Source organism: Poecilia formosa, unplaced genomic scaffold (genome assembly GCF_000485575.1).
Source record: "Poecilia formosa unplaced genomic scaffold, Poecilia_formosa-5.1.2 Scaffold36, whole genome shotgun sequence".
NCBI classification, from domain to species: Eukaryota; Metazoa; Chordata; class Actinopteri; order Cyprinodontiformes; family Poeciliidae; genus Poecilia; species Poecilia formosa.
Window position 1 is genome coordinate 2,247,214 of NW_006799975.1, and position 24,900 is coordinate 2,272,113.

Genomic DNA, 24,900 nt, shown 5'->3' on the forward strand with positions numbered 1-24,900 from the left:
GGAAAGAAGAAGAGTAAAGAAGAGCATAGAAAATACAACACCCTAGAAATCTGCTTCTACACCTGCAGAAAGAGAGACAAAAAACCCTGACAAACCATTGCAAAAAACAAAATATACAGATCTAACAACAATTATATCACTGCAAAATGCATGGTATGAGTTAAAATAATATCCATTTAGTGTCAAGCGCGGCCCAACATATCATATTGTATCATATCGTATCGTATCATACGTGAAAGTGAAATTCTTAGACACATGGTATGTTGGATCTCACAATTTCTTATGCCTTTTATTAAAACAAAACATAATATTTATATACACACATACACTATATTTTTTAAAATATCTTTTACATATTGTAAAAGATATTTTACAATATGTAAATTGTTTTACAAATGTTGATTTTTTTCCAACATTTGTTAAAGTCAAATTAATTGTTTGCAGTTATGGCAGTAGAGCACAAATCAAATGTTTGACTGAAACACAAATTAATAGAATGTCAGACTAAATTTTAAATTTGTGTCACAATGTGGTACAAAGGCTTGACTAGAATAGAATATACATTATTGATCCTCAGGGTGAAATTGCTTATATGTTGACAAGCTACTCCATCCAAAGTATTAAATACTAACAAATTCAAATACAAACATGAAAGAGTGTGATGCTGTGCACTACGTACCAGTCTCTGCTGCATGTGTGAGTCCGGCTCAACGGCAATCAGAGTACACCAGACGTAAAGCAACGAGCCGCTGGAACAGGCCACCTAAAAGAGCACAGATCTGTTCTTATAATTAAAGTCCTTTCTTATTACAAGGCATAATTTAAACCAGCCCCGCTGCCACTGGAAAGATCTAGTATGTGTGATACCTCTAATGTATTACCATAGCTGCAACAAGTTCAGACTAATCACAGGGACTAAAGATCAACATGTTTCTTATTGTTTCTGCATGGAAATAGATGCATTAGTCGCCTCCATGTTTATAGTCCTCCATCAGTATTGCATTATGATGTTTTGTCCTTAGAACCATTGTTTCTTGGCTTCCTTCAGTTGTAAAACATTGAGCCTCCCTAATGCGATATACAGGCTGAGGCGACAGACAACTGCTAGTGCCAGATAAAGGGGTATTAGAGGCAGTATAAGTCCAACAAGATTTAAAAGCTGAGAATGTACCCGACAAAAAGCTGAGGGCTCTTCAAGTCTCACTGGTCTTTGTCCCACTTACTTCTCATTAAAGCACTGAGATGCCAAGATGCATTACAAGTGGTCCAATTTATGACAGACAGGGGACTTCATTTAGTGCCGGGGACAGCACAGCGGAGCGCAGAGAGCAGAGAGCTTTCAGGCTTAATATACGAGGCTTTGCATAACTGCCTTGTTGGGTTGAGGGGGTGAAACTTTGGCAAACAGATATATAGACCGGATCTGGTGAAAAACAACCAAATAAGATCATGATAACCTTTTGTGCTTTGTTAGAACTACAGGACAGCGGCAGGAAAGATGCAAAAAGAGGAGATGAACGAGAGGCAAAGGAAAGACATTACCTCAGAGGCGATGAAAAACACGGTCAGACAAATGAGAAAAATGAGAAAAAACACAAATGCTGGCATAAGAGGGTGAGACAGGTGGACAAGCCTGATGCAACAGGTAAAAAGTGTTAATTAAAAGATGGATGAGTCGGTCAGAGTGTGGGATTGATTAATGGAACCATCTTCTAATCTGGATTTATCTCTAGTCTTTGATAATTTCAGTCAGAGATGTTCAGACCTACATTTAGAAGCTGGAAAAGCTTTTAACTTTATATTCCTAATTCAAAAAAAAAAAAAACAGAAAAGGAAAAGTTAAAGGAGAAATCACACAGGAAAAGTAAAGAGCAGGGAGAGCGGAGCTGGAGCTGGGGTTGATCCAGCGGTGCGAAAGTGCCTTCAAAACCTTTCTGTGTGCCCACATATCAGCTAGTGTTTCCTGTCTATGGTTAGTGTTGTTATGAGAGAGCATAAACTGTGTTTTCTACCTCTCAACATGGTCAGGTTATGGGCCGGAGGGCCTTTGTAAGCCTATCTGAGGGGAAGATCTCAATCTGTTTCCTAACAGTGAGCAGCAACATGGAAGCTCAGCAACTCCGGCCACCCAGAAGAGGAGGATCCGGCCACAGTTGGTGGTCCAGTCCACCAGCTCCAAACATGCGTGTGGACAGAGAGCTAGCCTTGGTGTGTGCAGTGTTTGTATGTATGCTTTTTTGTGTCTGGCTACCACATTTGGATATTATGAGCGCAAAGCATTGGCTGCAGTCGGTACAATGGCACTTTTCCATCGTTCAGAATAAACCAATTAGTCCATCTAAGAAAAGAACTCTAATGGAAGCAAGTGTTGCCTCTAACTCCACAAAACAGCCAGATATTTCAGTTACATCAGAATCCCATGGATCCGAGTCATTTAGTGTAGATCTACCTGAACAACAGAGCTGCTGCTGCTGCCCTTCTCCCTCCGCTCCAGCTCTACGTCCTGTGACCAGTCTTCGTCTCCGCGCGCTCTCATGCAGAGCTCGGTCATCTCTGCGTCTTCCAGCACGTAGGAGGGAAGTTTAGCCCCTGCTTCCAGGCAGTCACAGTGCTCTCTGACCACTGTCTGACCATTGGCTCCCACGTAGTGCTGAACAACTCGCAGCTCGATGTCCTGCGTCAGGTAGCTGCACATCACCTGCCGTCCGCAGATTATTATCTGCAAGAAAAGTTAAAAGACACACTTGGCCTTAACAACAGAACCCATGTTGTAAAATTATACATCTTATAAGTAAAGACATGTAGATCACATATCGGGGCTGAAACGGTTTATTGGATTAATCCTGATGAATGGATTATCGAAATTATCATCAATTAATTTAGCAAAGAATTAATCGTTAACTGGAGTAAAAAAAGGCCATTTGCTGAAAGAACAACACAGTCAGAGCAATAACTAAGCCAAAACTGTACAAAAATATATGCATAATGCATTTAACATAAAAAAAGCTTTGTCTGCAAATATGTTTTATCCAAAACTCAAGTGGCATAGTTTTAGTTTCAACCGGTTAAAGTTTGATGGAAAAAAAAAAAAAAATCTTTTATTAAGCAACATTCGCTACAAATGATCAAGCTGTGTCGTTGCATTTTAGACAATTAAATGTAATTTGTTTATTTTAAAAGAAAATTGAGGGGTTTATTACATCTTTTCATGCATTTCTGACATTGTATAAAAAAAGGCTAGTATGAAAAATCTGCAGAATGTTTACTTGTTTTTGTCCAACTAATCAGTTAATCACCGACTGTCTGATTAATCGATAACAAAATTATCGTTAGTGGCAGCCCTTTTATATGCTGTATATTTTTTTATATTGCAGTCTTATAGACCAATCAGAATGAGCTAAAATCAGTGGCAGCTCTCTCACTGAGACAACTGCAGTTTGCGACACTACACAGACCAAACATTATAATCAGAAGAAAATATAAGCTGACCAATTCTCACGCATGTAGTTATTTACTTTATCTGTCAAAGCTACTGCTGTAGCGCTGCGGGGTTGGTTATATGTTGGCGTCTGGTTGCGGCTGAAGGGATCAGATTTATTCAAAGATAAGGACTGTGAAGGAAAATGAGTGCGAACGGAAAAGTCTGCTTCATCTCCAGGAAGAGTGGGAGATGTTTGACACTTTACAGCATTCACATAACAAACTGTCACTACTATGAACACGACTACGGCATCTCTGCGTTTTCATGACTTTCTCCTGCATGTGTGCAGGAAAAACTCAGACATGATTCAGCCCTGCTTTGTAGCAGGCGGCTGGCTGCTCTGTGATCTGGCTTTTGATTCCCCTGTGATCCTCTGTGGGGATTGATGGGACACATTTTATTACTGCAAAACAGATGACAACAAATTGACAAAAACAGAAAACATTCAGTTGTTAGCTAAGCAACTACTAAATCACGGGACGCAAACAGAGGGCGGGTTTAAAGTGGCTAATCCTGACGAGGGGACTTGGACAGACGCCAGGCTCTCTGCATAATCCTACAAACATGTTGTTGCTCTTTATTTCAGAGATTTTCCTCCGTGGTTTGGCGCTGGGATCTGACATCTATGTTCTTGATGTTTTCAAACTTTGATGTAAACTTACGGCATGCTTGTGCTGCAAATGCTTTATTTAAGTTTTTTTATGGGGGGGAGGATGGTAAATGGGAGTAAAGAGTACCTGCTTCTGGACGCCGTTGAGCTGCAGCACCTTGATGATGAGGGAGGCAGTGCGTCCTTTGTACTGAATGGTCCGGAGCAGCATCCCGACGTTGTCCACGCTGAATGGCTCAGACCAGCGCCAGTTGCCCCAGCCCTCGATGCAGATGTGCAACAGCTAGAAAAAATACAAGCCCAAAAAAACCAAGGCAACCAGAAAACACACATTAGTTTTTCTCAAAAGACACAAAAAATAAAATAAAAACGAGTCTTTGTTTGCATCATTTTTGTGCGGGTAGGCTCGCTGCGGTCGGCGGCGGCAGAAACAGAAGGTTGCACACATTAAAGCAGCTGGTGGAAACCAGCCGGGGTGGAACATCATCATCTGTGTTTGTGCGCCTGGATGTGGAGGCTATTTTAAATCAGAGGCACTTCTTCTCCGTCATTTCGGCTAGATACCCATCGCTGCTCTGTGGAGGCCATCAATGTGTGTGGCTGGGTGTAAACACGCAGCCACAAAATGACAGCAATAAACAGATGCTTTCCTGTCTTTTTCACATCACAAACCAGTGTGGAGTGGTGACGAAATGCCAACCATTTTCCATAAAACTCCTTGTATTGTGGGTCTCAAGATGGCAAACGGGGATCAAATTGAGCAAAGCTGCAAGACATCTGTACTGGATGAAGACCACTGTTTTAATTGCACTTTCTGTTGCACAATATCCATGTTGCAAGAGTTTCAGCTGCACATTTCTGCAGACTTTTTTTTTCTGTAAACACAAAGTGCAAAAAGGCAAAGGAACTGGTCAGCAATCCATCACACCTCTGCTATGCCGAGGTCAATCAGAGAGCATCTATCCACTTTTCACCACAGCTCACTAAACACCACAAGACAAAAACTCTCATTTGTCAAACAATGTGAATGTTGTCATAAGATTATGGTAATAATACAGGAGCAGAATCATAAATATGCAGGGAGATCTGAAGCGCCGTTCCCTCCTGAGGCCCTGCGCCTGACCTTTAACCTCAATGAACTTTTTCTGTCAGCCCTTCTGCCAAGACAATGTCAAACCTAAGAAAAAAAATAGAGGTGGACAGACCAGGAGAAAGACAAAGAATACCAATGAATTTAAAAAGACAAGCAGAGATGACGGGGGTTTACAGGCTCAATAAGCTAACAGAAAGTTAGCGACCAGATCAAAACAGAAGAAAAAAAAGAAAAACTGTTCTGAACATTTACACTTCAGGTCATTGCTTCAATGTGGCGAACATTTAGCCAATCTGCTTTAAGAAAAACAAATTACCCTGGAGGTGAAAGAGCATGTTAGGACCTTGGTCAGGACCTTCTATGTTTCTCTCCACTGCAGCCTTTCCTCTCTGTTTGAAGACAGATTTCTTTACAATAACATTCTTAATCAAAGCCGGCACTGGCTTTCTGCAGGATCGCTCTCCGTCAGTGTTGGCTGTGTAGGAATGACTTCAATTTCTCACAGGATGCATTCGTGGAGCAAGTGGCAGAGGAGTGTAAACAGCCAGGTGGTGCAGGTTAAGGTTAAGCCCAAGGGTGGGGCAACCCTCAGCTCCCTCCGCCAACAGCGGCCTCACAACCACGACCGGTTCGGATTATGACGGCTAAAGGGAAAGTTTAAAAAAAAAAACTGTAACGTGGGATTTTCTGCTGTTTTGTTCCAAGTTTCTTGGCCAACGGTTTGACGCCAACGAGAAGGAACCTGTCCTGTTTCCCCTTTGGGATGAAAATCGGATTAAAGGGTATTGACTTCACCTCAGCATTACAGTGTAAAGTTTGTTTTAAATGTGGAGCAGGCAGATCCAGTGGAGATCCCAGCGTAGCCGGAGCGCCATCTGTGAGAACAGATTTGTTATTTCAACACTTCTCAAACCCCCCTTCACCTTCCTCCCCGAGCCTCTGCAGACTCTATCGTGCCTGTGGCTCAACTTGACCTTTAAGGGAGAAGTCATAATAACGTCGCTGCTCACACTTCAAACAGCGACTGCCGCTTTTGTTTTAATTCGGCTAATTCTGCCCTGACTCAGGCAGTGGAAGAAAAAGCAGCGGTGACACAGATGAACTGAACACGTAGGACAACAAGAATGAAAAATAAGAAGCTGTTTTGGCTCTTTGTGACGTACACAGAGAAAACCAGTCAGCCATATGTATGCACATTCTTTAGGCCCAGCCTCACACTTTATTATTCATTCAGAAAAAGAAGGATATTTTGAAGAATTCATTAATTGATGTCACATAAATAGTTACTGAATTACTTCTGTTGATGAAATGCAGCGATTTAATTGTAGTCCATGTAACTTCATTTTATTTATTCATTTCGAACAGACAAAAATAAAAAGAAAAAAAAATTAAATTAAAACTAATTATCATGCCCAATTGACATACAATTTTACATGATTTGTTCAAAAAGAAGCAGGTAGAAGCAAGACTCTCTAATACCCATTAACTTATAAACATTTAAATCTCTATACACCAGATAAACTTAAATTATTTCCACATTACATGACACTTACATCTCACATTGAATGTCTAATTATTAATACATTTTTAACATAATCAATGACATTTTTGGTCTTTGAAACACTCACCTTATACAACATATTTCCCAATAAGCTCCTTTTTAAACAGTTTTTTTAAGCTGGTTTATATTTGTACTTTGGCTTTAGGTTGTATGGATTGTTTTTAAAGGTTTTATTGACTCTAGTGACCTTTATTTAATAGTGAATTGACAGGAAAATGGGTAATGAAAGAAGGGGGAAAACATGTGGCAAGGGTCACCAGGTCAGGAATTGAACCTGTGACAGCCGCGTTGAGGACTAAAGCCTCCATATGTGGGTTGTGCTTAACCCCTGCGCCACCACAGCACACCCATGTTGTATAGATTTTAAAGTATGGAATGAGAAAAGGGAGAAACTGATTAAAATACGTTTAAATGATCTTGTTTTTTCTTCCAAACACAAACTATGGTGTAAGACTGATGTGAAACAAAAACATTGTAAAAATACTGATACACACTCTGTACAATGTTGTGTTTTTTATTAATCATTTAAAAACCATTTTAGCTCCACAGTCGTAACATCCAATGCTAGTTGAATTCTAATCTCCTCTGCTTAGAAATATTTCGAAGACTCCTACACTCACCCGCAGCAGCTGGCCTGCGGTACACACTTGGCTTCCAAAACCAACTAAAAGCATATCTCTTACAATATTTTCCCAGGTTTTCTATTGAGTGTGAAATAAAAACTTCCATCTTTCTTCATATCCCTTTAATCCCAGGAGAAAGATTGCGATAAGGTTGATTTGTGGTGGACATTAAGTTTCAGGGCTGCTACTTTCAGGAGAGATGTTTTTTTTTTTGTTTTGTTTTTCCCATTCCCCCTAAAGAGAACATTCTCTGTAGGCAAATACAGTCTAAGTTATTTTACTCACTCAACACACATTAGAAAATGTTATTTAATTGCCAAAATAATAGTGTACTTTACACCTACTGGCATCCTTGGTGAAGCTTAAGTCTTAAAATAAACCCATTTTTTACTGTGGCAGCATAATATCACACTGACATGTTTAAACAATCCCTTTAAATTGAGAACATATTTATTAGGCCGCGGCACCGGCAGAGGGGGGTGGGGGGGGTTGCATTAGGAAATAATTTGTTTTTGGTACAAATTTACCCGTTCAGTGCTTTTTCAATACTTTCGACAGCCGCTCTTTTCAACTCTCCCCAAAGGTAAGGTGGATTTATGTCAGAGGACTGCGATGTCCGTGTAGGAAGGCTTGTGTCAAACATTTCAGTCACAAACAATTTCGGGTTTTATGGCAGAGTCCACAAGATTTTTATTTAACGTGTCTTTTTGCTATTTCAAAGTGTTCATGATGTCATGTGCTCTAATAAGATTCCCAGGACCTTTGGAAGAAAAACATGGCAACGGCACCACGGAGCCTCCACCACACCGAAAGGGTCGTGATGTGTTTTTCCATATATTCATCTTTTTGTTTCACGTGTTTGTTGCCAAACATCATCTTTATATCATCTGGCCAGAAGCACATAGTTCCAGGTGAAATCCTTGTGGAATTAAGCAAACTTCGCATGCTTACATTTTCGATGATGGACACAGAAAAAATTTTTTTTTTTTCCCGGCCTCCACCAAAAACAAAAAAAAGTGGTTGACATGTAAACAGCATCCTATTGTTTTGGATACTGAGTAATCTTAAAATGCCATCATTTGTTGCAGCTCTCTGACACTGAGCTTTTGGACATGTTTTTTACCTCGTTTACTGTATTTATCTTGGTCTGCCGCAAGATAAATACGACTAAAGTGGAACTAAACAGTAAATTAACTTTTTTGTGCTGATAAACTGTCTAAATAGGTCATTTAAGGTTCTATCTTTGTGCTTCTTCATGAAATTGGATATTTTTATTTTGCCAAGCACCATCTCACACCTGGACTCCTGTTGAACTGTACTAATGCTGTTAGATTCTCTTGTCTGTGTAAAACGACACGGCTTTTTGTCACTCAACCCTGCGTTCGGGTGGAAAATCATGTCACAGCTCTTGCAGATTTTCTTTCCTCCTGACCGCGGTCTTGCTTTCCTTGCCCACACTCGGCTATGCCTTTCAGTGTCTCTCGGCTCCGCCCACTTTGCTGAGGTTTTTCAAACTTTCTCAGGGGTGGGGTTAAGTGAGTAAACCTGATATAAAATCATAACTCCGCCCCCTTGGACAAATTTGGAAGAACTTCTGAGGGACACTGAGGGAATTGCCAAATGTGGGGATGAGCGCAGGAGTGTGATCAGGACGAGGGACGACACTGTTGCTAACTTTGCTGCGATATTAAATAAAGTTAAAATGAGTTTTTTCATAGCAATGTAGAACGTAAGCCCGTGTACCACCTAAATAAGCGTTTAAATGAGTAAACATCAGATGTCCCAGTGTAAGTGAATGCAGCGCATAATGATCGGTGAGGTATGTAGTGTGCCCTTTAAGGTCCGTTTGAACCTTAGCGGGGAGCTTGCACTTCATAAACAATGTTTGGTGTACCTACAGTGGGGCTGTGTGGTGAACTTCAGCTAAACTGAAAGCAACACAGAGGGCAGCGTGCTCTGTGTCTCTGAATAAAGTAAATACCGGTGACATCTGAGATCTGTGATTTTTTTTTCTTGTGTTAAAACTGGCAACAGAACTGAATTTGTAGTGAGACACAGGGGAAGAGACAAAATAAAAATATTGGGAAAAAATTATGATCAGAGCCTATGATTCAGAGAGTAGAGTGGAGCATGCAGAGCAGCTCGCTTTCCAGGCTGACCGGCTGCTTCCTCCTGCACTTCGCTAAGCCGCTGTTGCACAGAGCATACAATACCAATAAACAGATTTATAGAGTACAGCAGAGCCGGTGCCGAATTTAGTGCGCAAGATCCATTACCAGGTTATGTGAACAAGCAGCGCCGGATAACAGGAACACGATGAACACAACTTTAAGAGTAAACGTTACAGAATGGTCCGGCGCTTAAAATCTAAAACCGGAGAATATCGGTGATGGACTGAGATGTTCTGATGAGGTTAAGAAAAAGAAAAACAAGTGAACATGTGTTAGTGTTGCAATGCCAGCAGAACATTTTCTGGTTTTACTTTGACTTTTGGTTCAGATGGATGTATGAGGTGTCAAGGAAAATGCAATTATGTGTGGAGGATTCCCAAAGTCCAATTTCAACTAAAATGTAGCAACTGTAAAGAGTGACAGAGAGAGGCTTCTGAATATGGATCTAAAAGAGACAAATCCTGTTCCATTCAAAATGTATGCAAATCAATTTCTAATATCGTTTTTCCTTCTTCCTTCATTTTCTTCTTCTCTGCTTTAATTGAAGGAGAGAAGCAATGTCAGCAGTGTGTTTATTTTTTTTAATGGTGTAGAAAGTGTGTGTCTATACATGTATGTATATCCATACACACTGGTAATACACCAAAAGCTATATTAATAATAATAATGACTTTCTATATGGGTGCATTGCTACTTGGCAGAATCACTGCATGAAAGCAAAGGCACAAAATTCCAGCTGCCATTAAATGATCATGTGTTGTCATAATCCAATTTTTTACAATTTTATTGAATCAGCCATTAACCAAAATTTATTGAAACTGAAAAAGTTTGTGTATTGTGTCAAATATCAGTATTGGATTAAAAAAAAGGGAATAAGAGTCATTCATAATTACAACATCTTTGTCTAATTGCACCCCACCAGTATTTTTTACACAATGGAAAACATATGAAACATTTTGATGTTTCATGCTGTCAAAATCTGACCGGCTACATTGGTGTATTAATATTTGCTAGTATCTGATTTTATGAAAGTCCCCTAAGCTGGACCCCCAACACTTAACCAGCGTTTTCATGTCATGTACCGAGTTTAAAATGCAGCTCTTGGTTTTCTTTTTTTCTTTGGCATTTTTAAGGTTTGACACGCTGCACAGTTTGGTATCAGGATACATTTGCTAAAACGTCCACTCATGGAACAATTAGAAACTGTAAAATATATTCCATCTGTACATATTATAATTCAATCCCTGTTGTATAGAAATATAGAAATAGATTCCTAACCCAATTTGTTCCGGCACCACAGTTTTTTTGGCCCACCTCAACATACACCTGACTGCCAACATATGACGTGCATTACATGTAATATATATGACTGTACTAACGTAGCATTTTATGCATTTTACCAGCATCATTTATGGTTATGTACTTTAGAGTCTACAAGTATTTCTGAGCGCTTTGCCGTGGTAAAGCCTTGACGTCCGTTTCTAAATCAAACACTGCACAAAACTTGTGACTAATCTGAAAGTAACAGAGAACACCTGCCTAACAAACAAAATATCTGATGGACAGATTGATTAAATTAAGTTCCACAAAAAAAATCACATTGGAGCAATAAATGGTCTAAAACATCAAATGAGTACCATATGAACTCTCTGAAACCCCAAAACCCGAGATTTGCGATTGTCATGGAGACCCAACCCAAACATGAGACTGTGAACATTAAGAAATGGTGTTAATTTCAGAGAAACATCAACCGCACCTCAGTTCTGAGTCGCATGGACTGAGTCAACCACGCACATCATGTGGACGATGTCACTCCTGCTGCCTTTACTCATTGCTTGATCTGATCCCTGTAGAAAGTTATTACTAACAGATTTCCCTGTAAAAGACAGTAGGGATATCGGTCATAAGTTAAGCAATGACTGTTAACTTCCTGGTGAACAGAAGGTCATTTTAGCTTTTACTGGGAATAGCTCATATTTCAGCTTTAATAATGAGTGTTACATTAAACACAGACGCAGTGAGAGACACGGGGGATTTATGCTTCCAACCCATGGGCTCCTGCAGACAGACTGAGTCAGTCCTGCCTCTTGTAACCGCTATCCATCTATTGTCCTCAGGCAGGAATGTGCTGCAGTACACAAAAACACAAATTATGCGTCTGTCCGCTGTGAGAATGTAATCAGCCATCCTGGATGCTGCGCAGATGGCGCAAAGCTGCCGTGGTCATCGGTTGTTTATCCATTACTACCGTTTATTCTTTCTATTTCATTCAAACAATAATAGGAGTCTTGAGATTTACGGACATGTGGAGGTATAAACAACACCAGTAGCATTGCTCACAAGTCCCCCCCACCCAAAAAAAAAGTAAAAAAAAAAAGCCCAAACAGTTCAGACACATCTTTGATGGTTTATTAAAATCATGTGAGTTCAGTGTCAAACACTGACAGCTTAAAAATAGTTTGAGGAGTCTCTGTACTGCCAATCTTATTTAATGTTACACAGGCGCAGATGAAAAGAACAGAGATGTGAAGCAGAGGCCTGGTCATGTCTAGTGAAATTACTCTGGGACAAGGGACTTAGCTACCCACCTAACAAATTGGAAGCAGGTTGAGATTCAGACAGCAAAACAAAAGAATATGGATTGCTTTGCCTTTAAAATAAAATAAAAAAAAATGACTCTGACAAAGAATAGTAAGACAGAGCAAAGGAACAGCATTGAGACAGAAAGGGCTAACCCGTGTAAAACGAGGGGATTATGGTGGCTTTCACAGCTGTCTACAATGCCTTTTCTTCCTTAGCGCTCTCTTTCTGACAAGAGAAGAAAAAGCTGCGCAACATCAAAGTCAAGATTTGCAAGTCTAAGAGGCGGTTTGGGAACTGGAAGAAGGTACAGAGAAAAGACATTGTGTGGGTCCATTGTTGACAGGGGGATGTTAAGAGGTTTATGCTTGGCTAACATTGTTCCATCGCTCCTCTGGTTTCTGCTAAGGCATGGTGGACGTGCGAGGGCCTTCAGGGCTTCAGGATACGCAGAAGGAGCAAGTGCTTGCATCAACCAAAAGAGGCTTGACAAAAGAAGCACTGTCTCACTGTCTGAGGGGAGAGAGGTTTGAAAACCACATAGAAGGAGAATAACAGAATTAGTGGTCAAAGACCTTCAGAAGGACAGACACATAGTCACAGTCTGGGGAGAAAAAGAAAGATAAAACAGCCAACCAAGATGAACACAACTGAGGGAGACTTCCTGTATGTGATGTACACTTCCATATTTTTTCATTTTCAGATAAATTACCTCCTAAATATCACCCTTTTGATCTTCTTGTCACATAGTCAGGACACAAAGTTCAAGTCAGAACCATTCAGCTCACTGCAGGGGAGACCTCAGCTGCTCATGCCATGACCGCAACTCCAGTGCTTCCACTGTGGGCAGACTGCAGTCTAACTCAGACAACATGTATGCAATTGATATCCTCCCTAGTTTGATAATGCATTGTAACACTTGACAACAGAAAAGCCTGCTACCATGTAGCAAAACCACAAGCTCTCCTCCTGAATAAGAAATTAATCATTGCTTGACCCCACACAGCTACCTCCAACCACAAAGCTGAAGACTGGGTAATGTAATTTAAGTCCAGGAACATATAGAAAACATACCTCCACATCATGTTCATTCAATAAAAAAATATATCCATAAACTAAGTGCATGTGTGCTACGGTAATTTTCCAATCTTTTCTTCTTTTTTTTTTCTTTTTTCTTTTTGCAACCAAAACACATTATTCTGATCCCAGTACATGGAACCCCAGCGCTGTTTCCTCCAGGAGTCATGAGTTGCAACGTCATTAAAGGTACTACAGTTTTGTGACTCTGCTTCTGGACCACTACCCAGCACCACGGTACTGTCCATGGTGCTGAAACCAGGACAGCATTGTCAACAGGAACTGCAAGGCTAATAAATCATTCACCTTTGCTTCCTTGTTGTGTGATGGAATAAAATGGAGCGCCGAGAAGAGCCAACTACCATAACAGGAGCAGGTGGGAGGTTTTTGCCTTTCTTCAACAGACTGAGTGTTGTTAGGTCGTCCTATCATTGTGTCTGCTTGAAAGAGCAGGCGAAACCTTTACAATACTTATAAATACAAGTAATTGGATATTATTATACTCACCTACCAAATAGCTTCTCAAATATACACATTTATTTATGCAACTAAGTTACATGGCAGCTTGGTAGATTAAAACACTTCTTTCACCAACTTCCTTTGGTCAGTCTCTGATTAGGGCTGGACCATAATGTTGAAAAAGCTGTCAATGATTATGAATTAGTTTTTTTCTTTTTAATATCTTAAATACTGCCAAACTGTTGCCATGACCTTTCCTGTATTGTACAGTTTTCACTTCACACCATTGTTTTTTTCTTTTTTCTTTTTAAGCAGTTATGACATGAAACCTGAAACTGCTGCTGAGCGAGGTACTCAACGGATTGTTGCTAGGTAACCAGAGAGTGAGCAAGTTAGTTGATGCCACCCAGAGGTTGAGCAGCTTTTAAAATCTTTTCATCTCTCTGATGAAAGATGAAAGGATCCTATTTATTAAGGATTTGCGATTAGCTCTAGCCTTATATATTTTGATTTGAATACCATTTCTACTTACAGTGAGGAAGAATCCCATAAAGAAAAATAGAATACACATATATATAAAAAACAAGCCTTATATTGTCTTCAGTATATGTTTTGTATATTGTACAATATAAGGCATATATGATTTACTCTTGAAAGTGGCCACTTTTGCATTTATTTCATACAATATAAGTAAGTACTCAAATTATATAAGTTTCATTTTGTAAAAATTTACTAAGGATCTTATACTTGACATCAGTGTGTTAGGCAATGAATATAAGTTTGAAAAAAAAAAGAGATAAAAATCTTATAAGAATTACATTACTGTTAGATATAACCAACTCTGAGGTGAAAATGGTGGGAACTAAATTCAGCAATTACTTGTAATATAACATATTTTTGGCTAATGCAATTTTTTTTGTTTGAAAAGCAGCTAAATATAGTAATATAACTATATACGTTGTTAACCGCGCACGTACAGACGATATCTGGTGGGCTAATTTACTGAAACATCTTCCTTACCTAAAGTATTTTAATGTTTATTGAAACGTGCTGTCCTTCTGTCAGTACTTCCACAACTTACATCATTCGTGGATCCAAGCTGACATCATTTTCTGTCATAATGCAGCTGCGGTTGTTGTTCTTTTAAAGCCAGGAATTTGACGGAGGTGATGAAAGTGTAATATGTAAACTGCTAATATGCTGGAAAGCTACAGAGTTTTATGCATCTCTCATCAAACTGGATTGACTGAATTAAACTTCTAATGTCAAAGGGAATGTTTCCTGTCAGGCAAACCACATGAAGAGCAAAATCACACAGTAACACAATGTGAAAACAGTCCCAACATCACCTAAGACTGAATAAACAACGTTCTAGAGTTCTGAGTGAGTTTTGGAGGAATGTAACACACATTGAATACTTTACACCGATCAAGAAGGAATAGCTCATTATGAGGAGGGAAGCCATGTTTATGGGGTGGATCTCAAATGTCGACACACTTCTGTTAAAATGCCAGCTTTTTTTTTTTGATATAAAGAATTGGACAATAATAAATAATTTCAAAACATTTTCCAAAAAATGTGACATTTTCCCCATGCAACTGAAGTGAAAACAAACAAATCTGTTGGAATGAACACTGTGGCCAGTCAAAGATCTCCAAATCCATCAGATGGTGAGAACGAAGCCACCTTCAGGTGAGCCCACAGATTCTAGAACATGATTCTAGAACTCACATGAAGCCATTCATGTCTTAATTAGGATGCATACTCAGGGATGTTCACAGTGAATGTGCAAAATCTAACCAGGCATTTTTCTATGAAGTCATTCTCACTATTAAAAACATTATTTGTTCATTTCTATAGCAAACAACAGGGTGAAAAAGAAAAGTCTGTTATAAGTCTTGTTTTTTAATGTTCTGGATCAGATTCTGAAGGGTTTTTCTTTTTCTTCTCATCCAACACACAACAGAACAACAAAAGTTGTATTTTTTCAGATTTTTCTTTTTCCTCACAAAGTATAAGCAAAAAAATTAATTTTTTATTAAAGTGGCTTGAAATGACGTGTTGTGAATTAGTGCCATGTAAATAAACTGAACTGAATTGACATAATATTTACATGTCCTATGTAGAACTTTTACTTTTCAGCCTCCTCTCCATCTCAGAGTTTGGGTCCAGGAGGCAGACATCCTGTCTACTTTTAAGACTCGGGCTAAAACTTTTCTTTATGATCAAATTTAAAGTCCGATGGGCTTAAGTTCTCCTGAGTTACAGTATCTCTATAATTATGTTGCTACAGGCTTAAATGGCTGGAGGACAAACTGAGCACTATTTCTTTCTTTGCTACTTTCAGCTACTTCTCTCCTATTATGCATTAAATACATTTACTGCTGCCATTAACTTTATGTTCTCTGTATGTTTTTTTATTTTTCTCGACATAAGCTACGTCTGGTCTGGCATTTTCTGATTAGTTGTGACAAATTCCTGGAGTGGGCCATTGGCTGAGCTACTGCTGCCAGTAATAATTTTATGTTCTCTTTCTATAGATAACACACTAGGCCCCGTCTTTCTGTGTTTAACCCCGGGGTTTAAGACTTAACCCCTGGCAGCTAGAACGCTCCCTCTGTTTGAATTCTGTAGTTTTACTTCCATCTGAATGAATCCCTCATAAAAAAATAAATAAATAAAAAAATAAAACTCTGTCAGAGAAGATAAAAATGCTCAGAATCTACTTTGGAATCAGTAAAAAGTCACTTGTCCAGGATAGTTTGCACTAACGCCAACAAATCCTTGCTTAAATTTATTTCTACCTTAAAGTAGGTGCTGCTGAAAGTTGGAGGTTGATTAAAACACAACGGATGTATTTGAACCTTTGAAGCTAAAAACTGTGTTCGGCACAGTTTTATTGTTGGCTGATATTTGTAGGTACAAGAACATCGGAGCAGGTTTAATTGTATAATTTGAAGTTTAATATGTTGAGTGTGTCAAGAAGGGACATCCGGGCGTGACGTAGGCTTGCTGTGGCTGTGTAGACTGTAGCATGGAACAAATGAAACAATAATTGCAATTGTAAGTGTTGAAAAAAAACTGAAGAGAGGTAGTCATTTAAGAATGGTTCTATTTTGTTTGTCTTTTGATGCATTTACAAGATTATTTTACAAGTTCTGACAGCTTTGGCCTTGATCTTTCTCGTTAGTCCTCAGAGGTGCTAAAAAGTCATACTTTATTTAGCATGTGGTACATGTTGTTACATTACACCGACTGTTTCCACCCTGATGAACAATTAACCAGGCCTCTGTTGGGGCAGATTCTTCATGCATCATTTGATCACGTCCCTATTTACCAGTTTGAACTTTAACTAAAGTCACAACAAACCTTGAACTCTGTGGGCTTCCAATATAAAATGTTTCTCCAATACTGCTTTTGATACCAGCACTGTTCTCTATGTTTTGACCATATTAGTTAAAATAAGTTAATTCTCACAAGAACAAATGTAACATTTGGCAGACACAGTAGATGTTAAAGATCCAGTTATCCTTTAAAAAAAACTAAATCAGTTTCTATGAAGACAGCATTATATAATAAACTAGGAACAACAAATAATTCTATCAGTCAGAAAACCCCCCAACATATAACTACATTCTTTTTCAATGAATCACGAGCAGCAATCATTGCTACATAAATGTTCAGTTTTGGACACTGACAGCTTCAGCCAATGAAAACATTCCCTTTCAGTCCTCTCCCTGTCACACAGTTTCATACCAATTAGCACTCTGGCATAGCTGCTGCCAGCAACACAGTCATTCCAACCACAAACTAACAGCCCTGGCCCCCATCTCTTGCCCTTTTTTCTCACGAGTCCCGCAGAAACAAAAAACACCAAACCGGTGCAGACGCACAAAAAAATTACACCTGTTTCAGATAACAAAATACTCGAAACATTGAAGCAAGTGGACATTTCTAAAGAGGGGGGAAAAAAGTCCAGTGGAAGTTTGCTTCTGGAACAAATTAGAATTTATTCAAACTCAGTAATATTTCTTGTAGATACTTAAAAAGTCCTTTCCAAATCCAGGGGGCTTTTTACGCCCCTCTCCCTTCTAACCACAGTAACCACTGGGATTTCCATCAGCCAGGCTGCATCCTGTACTGAGCAGCCAGATATTTCAACCATCCACACCACACCACAGCCTAGAGCCCTGAAAAACAGAAGGGTGGGGATAGTACGTGTCTCAGAGTGGGACGTTAGGAGTCTGCATACTTGGACAAATGATCAATCTTTTTTTTTTTTTTTTTAATTGGTGATGAGTTAGTCCATCATCACGTTTCACCATTTTATCTACTGCGACTGAATTGCACATAAAATGGGAAAAAAAAATATCTGTATTTCTAAACATTTATATGCTAGCAAAGTATGAAGGTATGCTGAGCACTTCGCCAGAGGACTCTCAGACTCCGGGACCCTTCTCTAGCCTTCCTGGTGTGTAAGTGAGGATCTGGCTCTCTAAGTGTGTGTGTGTGTGAATTTTTTTTAACAGGTTTGAAGAACATGACTGCATCATTTGGGCCTTTTAAAAAATGTGTTACAGTTCTGACTAACAGAAGAAGCACAGTTTGTAGTGTAGGCGGAGAGGAGAACCGAAGGGCAGTTCCAGTTCAAATTTCAGGACAAAAACAGAGAGTACTTTTCTGTCAGAAAGTGACACACAGTCCAAAGTACGTCAACATCACTGGAAGTGTAGAAGGGACAGATCGGTCGGTCACACAGGACACTGATGGACTTCTGGTGTGAATCTTTTGGTTTAAGCTTAAACGACATAGTACTTTCCAACTTTTTCAACATTTGTTACAGAAATGTTGTTATACTATTAACAACTCAATTATTTTAAATTCATTGATGCCTTGTGGATCTATTAGGAGCTGTTAAACAAGCAGAGGAGAATTGAGAGGTGCCTGTTCCCACTGTCAAGATGTCTAAGCCAATCTGTGAGTGTTAAGTGCCTGGCTAATGGAGTCTTTGCCCCCGTTTCCCCTTTTAATAGTCTTGTTTTTCTCAAGTAAAGCAGTACAAGGTCCCTCCTGGCGATTTTATGCAACCCTTGTGTCAGATATTTCATATTTTTCTTTCTATTCTTTTTTGACCCATCTGCCTCCCTCCAGAATGATCTCATGTCCAGTGGGTTCTCCAGGGAGCTCCAGAGAGAAAAACAGGGACAGATAACTTTACAACAGCAAATTAGTAGCTCTGCCTGTGGGAGAAATCAGCTGGGACGCTTGCATCATTCCAGATCCATGACAAGATCATGCTGATGGTCTGCCCAGTCATGCGGACCCAGACTTTATGGAAAATATAAACTTTGGACAACACGAAGGGACCGTTCTGTTTCTAATATTTACCCTGTTCTCCCATTTGACCTGCCCCCGTCTGATGGTCAAGTGGGAGAACAGGGTAAATATTAGAACGTACCAATATTTAAACTTTAGGGAAAGCCAGGGCACTAAAACATACTTTGAAGTTGTGAGGATGGAAAACAGGCCCATGCTTTCCTGAGAGAAGGGAAAAGAAATAAACCAGAACTAGTGACTGAAAAGCTCCAGGTCAAATCATCGTCTTACCAATTTGTACTCACACCTTGACATTTAGTTCCTTCCCACTTACATTTTGTAAACAAACAACATTCATCCATCTACTTAAATCATTGAATTGCAGTTTAGTTTTCTTTACAGCTAAGCATTTTTAATATTTATAATAAACTTTTCCGTATATATATAAAAGCACATTACTGCTGTTCCCTGAAGTAGAGTAGCGAGGTACAAGGTATGTCACACCTCCACATGGTCGACATACCATACTTTGTGTTGTACCAAGTGAGTATTGTTAAAGACAACTTTATACACGCTATTTCCATTCAGTGAAAGAAATGAATGGAAATAGTGAAACGGTTTGACCGTCCAATCAGGATGTCTTGCCGGCGCCACCCTTTGGAGGTTTTCAGGGCGTTTCCAACTGGGAGAAGAGCATGAAGCAGACCCAGAACCTGCTAAAGGGATTATTCCTTCTGGCCTGGGAACGCTGTGGAATTCCCTAAAATGCTTTGAGCAGGGTCATTTGGGAGAGAGTTGTCTGGGTTTCCTTTCCAGGCTTTTAATCTAGGATAACAAAGAATTGGAGAAAGTAGGAATGTGGTTGGATGGCTTGGTTGACAGATAGATGGATTTTTATAGGTTAATTTGGTACTAATTTCTCTCATATGAAATAAGGCAGATTTTGACTCTCGATAAAACCTGAAGGTGTTTTCACACCTGATAGGCTGGTAGATGTCATTGGACTGGGGACCATAATTGCAACATTTGTTCCATTTTCAGCTGCTGTGGTTCACTTTCACACTACTCTGTGTCAAACGAGCCAAACTCATTGAAAAACCTGTTCCCCAGTCGCCTGTGGTGGTGCTGCACCAGGGACCATTGTAGGGAAGGTCAAAACGACAAAAAAAATGCATGTGCCCCTTCCTTCTTCACAAACTGTGAACAAAAACAGAGTGGTGTCAGATTGTAGGGATTGTAGGATTCTCTTTGGCAAAAGACCAAAAGCCATTTCTCCCACTACTGCTGTACTGCATGTTTGTTTTAGTTCAGTCCACCCAAAATGCTCTGTTCTACAATCCGGTTCCTGCTTTTGGAGTGGTTTCTAGTTTGCTTATGCATTTGAACTGTACCAGAGACCAAGGGTTTTTAGGACCAGTGTTTGCTTTTTGGTCCATATCAGAGCTCAGTTTCGCATTCACACCTCCCCAAATGAACCGGACTTTCTAAACAAATAGGCAAGAGTTTGATTAATGCGGACTGAACACAGCTGCTGTGAATGCTTACCAAAATAAATGAACAACCTCCTACTGGTAGATACTTCTTAATCATAAATTAGATTGCCGGAGATTATGAGAAAATTGCAGAAATACTCCATTTCACCAGTTGCTGAGGCAAAAAAAAAAAAAAAAAAAATAAATCCATTCTCCTGGAAGGTGCAAATTGATATCAGATGGTACCATTAAAAAAACGTGTGTACAAAACAGCCAAGAAGGTGTGAAAAAATAGCATCCAACCGAGCAGTATCCCTGTGAACACTAGATAGGTATTTAAAGGGCAACGACATGAAACTAAACGTGACTTAATTTTCAAAAACTGTTCAAGGTTGTTTTTGGAAGAAGATCTGAGGGGATTGTCACGTCTACAATCTTGGAAGTAAAGATTATTTTTTTTAGGTTAATGTAACTGAAAACATGTTTTCCTTCTGAAAAAAAAAGTCTAATAGATGGCAGGAGAAAAGGACTAAAAAGAAAAAGGCAAGGACCAACGAGATCTGCCAGGATGACCATAAAACACCAGAACACATGGCTTTGCTTCAGGAATCAGAAAGAGACAAGAACAATATAAGAAAGCTGTGTGTTGTAACTGAAGGACAAAAATGCTCAAGTGAGACTCAAAGCTAGTATGGATGTAAGAGAAAGTCTAGATCTCACTGAGCCAATGGAGAGAGCCAGGCAAAGCCAACATCATTCTACAGCTTTGTGTTGACCTGCGTTTTAGGGTGTGAGGTCTGAAAAGAGTTCTGACCTGAAGCTGGTAGGTTGCTACGGTGCAGGGCTACAAACAGCCCAGGAGACCGTGACTGAGGTAACTACACCGTAGGTCTCGAGAAGTGAAGTATTTACTGATGGGCTTGGAAGGGTTACAATAATGGGAGATGAGGAGGGAATAAAAGTATGGGAAAACGTGGATGGGAACATGACTTGGCTGCAGTTGGAATGGAACGCTGACAACCTGAAAATGGTGACATAGGTCTGCTGGATGGACAAATGGACAGACGAAAAGGAGGACTGCTTTGATAAAATCATAATCATTTCTACAATAAGCAATGTGGCTGTGGACTCTGAAATCACATTGAGGATGACTAATTGAAGCTAAGTGCATTAGACCAAATACCAGCCAACCAATGGCTCCTGAGTTGTATGTAAGCAATGTATAACAAAGATAAGCAACAAAAAAGTCAAGGAATATAGGAAAATATATAGTTATGTAAACAGTGTAGAGGTCAGAGGATAAAGAGACAATGTACTAAAGTACACATCAAGCATGTAGAAAGAGAGAAACCTACAAGGGAGGGTGTGAAAGATAGAGAAATAAAGCTGCAGAGGGATCAGATTTGTTTTTGATACTCCTTAGCATCGAGGGACTAAAGCTAACAGCCCAAGCATTTAAAATTCCACCTGAAAGTGGATTTTTATGGGCTCCAACAACACTTTGCAGGACCATGTAGCCATTAAAGAAATAAAATCTGCGCCCTTATCAGTGTCGCTATTTTTATAACCCTAAAATGTAATTAGGAATGTTTGCTACAATTTGCTGAGGCGGACACATTGGCTAGGTTTTTATCACCGCGCTTAATGTTAGCTAAGCTGTTTTGGCAACGTCGGCGCTTCGTATTTTATCTAGTTTCTCAAATCATGTCCATCTTAAGAACACACTTTTTTATATTGCACAAACACATGATGGAATAACACATGACAGAACGAGCCTGGAATCGCATTCTTCATCCATGATGACATTTGGCTCACTCGGACAATCTTTCATCCAAAACATCCCTGGAAACGCAGAGGTCATTTTTGCCTCGCCGCTAAAAATGAGTTGTGGTATTTCGCTGTGCCGATATGCCAGATTGCCACTCACAGAGTGTGTGAGTGAGAGTGAGGTAAGAGCACAGATTAACCATGGTCGATGATTAATACAACTTGACTTACTGACTTACTGTGAGCAATTATGGCCATGTCTTTTCTCAAGCTTGACTTTCTCACACTCATTGTGGAACACATGGGGGTCCTGGAACATGTGCGTACCACATACACACACACACACACTGCACACACATGCCACAGATCACCAGCCCACCCTCTACTCAACCTCAAAACCACATAGGGTTAAATATAATCAATCTTCTTTAACAATGCTGTCAGGGAACTGTCTGAGATCGCTGACAGGAACACTCTGATAGCTGCAGCGCATTGATGAAGGTGTGTGTATGTGCAGGACAACATTTTAATGCTCTGCTCCAGACAAACAAATTCCTGTGTGCCATTCAACACATGCAATAGAAGTATATCCACGAGCAAATGAATGTGGCACGACCTTTTTATACTATACAGCCACTCTGTTGGAACTCTTCTACTGTCGTCTTGTTTTTGCGTCTTGTAAATCCTGTTAAACATTCACATAGGATCCATACAGGAATTCTGAATTGTTTCAGGTAACCAAGGAAACAATTTTATGTGATTTCAAAGTTAAACTTTCAGATTTTGAATCAAATCCAATCGTATGTTTATAATTTAGAATCTGAAATTCAATTGCATTCAATCTACTGTGATTCTTTTGCTAAAAAAAAGAAACTAATCAAAACCACTCTGATGTGAACCATCAGAAATCTTCTTCCATCGTCTACACTATTTTGGAATTGTTTTGGAAATGAGTGCACTACCTGAGCAGACTTGTGGGACCTCCAGCTGTACTGGTGGCTGTGGAGGCTGGCCAGCAGTACGTTCTCATCTGTGTCCACCTGGCCAAAGCGCAGCGTCTCATTTGTGTCATTGCAGATCACATAGTGACTGTAAAGCAGCTCCTCTGCGTCTTGGTTCCCATTCTGAGGACAAAAAGATATGAGAGATTGGAGTAGGAATTGCAAAGGATAAAGAATGTCGGCAGCAAAACATAATCCAGGTGCCCTTAAATGTGTTCGCATTTTGTCACAAGCCTACATGAAAAATGACTTTTGTAATATTTTTTCCCATTTACATTGTTGGTATTATGTTGGTATTATGTTGGTAAACAACATCCACTGCTAAAGTGCGTTTTATAAAGAAACCCTCTCACAGAAAGCCTTAAACAGGCTCATTTGGGCCTCATTTGTTAACTTGCATGCAAAAAGGAGAACTCACTGTCTTGCTATTAAAACACAGATGCAACAAGAAGAGAACAGTGTGTGTCAACTCTCCCGGATTAAATAACACCAAACAACGGCGCCCCATATGACTTAGATTGTAGCTGTTATTTGAGCTCCTACTCAAGACTCCAGTGACCTGATGAGGGTCCCTCTCGCTCCGCTCCCGACACACCAACGTAGCTCACACGGCTTCTTGATAATTACCCAAATATGCTAACAAAGAATACAGTAATCTGGCTAGCTCGTTTCTGAAGAGAAAAGCAGAGATGGTTAAGAGAAGCTGGCAGTAAAATCTCAGAGTCTGACTGCCAAGCACGTTCAGGATCCTGGGGTGGTTGATTAGATTGAAAACGGATGGGAAAGTTTACACCACTTAAAGAACAAGTGATGATAGATGTGTGTGTGTGCATGAGAGTCGGAGAGTAAAATATAGAAGGGACAGCTGCAGCAGCGGGTTTAAAGGCATTTCCAGTTTTATTGTGGAAACACTATCTGTGCCTACTTTTGAATGTGACACTGCGATTTACAAACTTCCTGCTGCCATCTTAAGATGCCATTGCTAAGCCCACTCTGAGACCGTATCGTCTTTCTGCCCCGATTCACAAGCTAATGTGATACACTTATCAGAAAGCTTCTTTTTATAATCATACTCACTCCTTAAGTATGTAGGAGCTTAAAGGGGATAAACACTAATACGAAGAAACCTAAACACTTGTCTCATAAATCTTGTAAAGAGCACAAGATGACAGCTTCTTCTTCAGACACTGTCCTACTACTCGTTACTCTAATCCATCCAGACTCCAACCCCTAGCTGTATGGCCCTTATAAAAATGGAAAGGTTCAGTAAAATGTCTGGAAAACTGATTGCAAACAATGGTCGCCTTACAAGATGCATGTAAAAAACAACAACAAAAAAAACGACGCTGTGGATGATACGGAAATACCGTAAATGAGAAACTCAACCCAATTCCGATCTACCGACGATACGCTCGTCAAAAAATGGCCCAAGTAGGACATAACTCTGCTAGGGCCAGAAACTCAAGATCTGTGTTCTTTTCTGTCCAGTTGCAAAGAAAAACAGAATTAATGAAGCATGGGAAGAACAGAGAAAAATAAAATAAAGCAATAAAATTATCAAGAGGGAAAATTCCTGCTGTCTCGGTTGCATATGGAACAGCCTGTGACTGTTCTGTGAGAAAAGCACATTGTTGAAACACTACTGGGCTATTGTGTGGCTGTCCACCAAAGCCACTTCCCTTGAGTTAG

The 24,900-nt window shown here is 39.8% G+C and overlaps 1 protein-coding gene across 4 annotated transcripts in view; it reads right to left on the reverse strand.

Annotated features, from left to right (window-relative positions):
• vps13b (vacuolar protein sorting 13 homolog B) overlaps positions 1-24,900 on the reverse strand; it is a 333,331-nt gene that overhangs the window by 31,154 nt on the left and 277,277 nt on the right. For all 4 annotated transcript variants that reach the window (XM_016670633.1, XM_007550475.2, XM_016670636.1 and 1 more), the window contains exons 46-49: positions 23,173-23,334; positions 4,219-4,374; positions 2,450-2,719; positions 680-763 (exon numbers count right to left, since the gene is read on the reverse strand). In XM_016670633.1, coding sequence (XP_016526119.1) covers positions 680-763; positions 2,450-2,719; positions 4,219-4,374; positions 23,173-23,334 — 672 coding nt within the window. The remainder of the gene's footprint in view (positions 1-679; positions 764-2,449; positions 2,720-4,218; positions 4,375-23,172; positions 23,335-24,900) is intronic.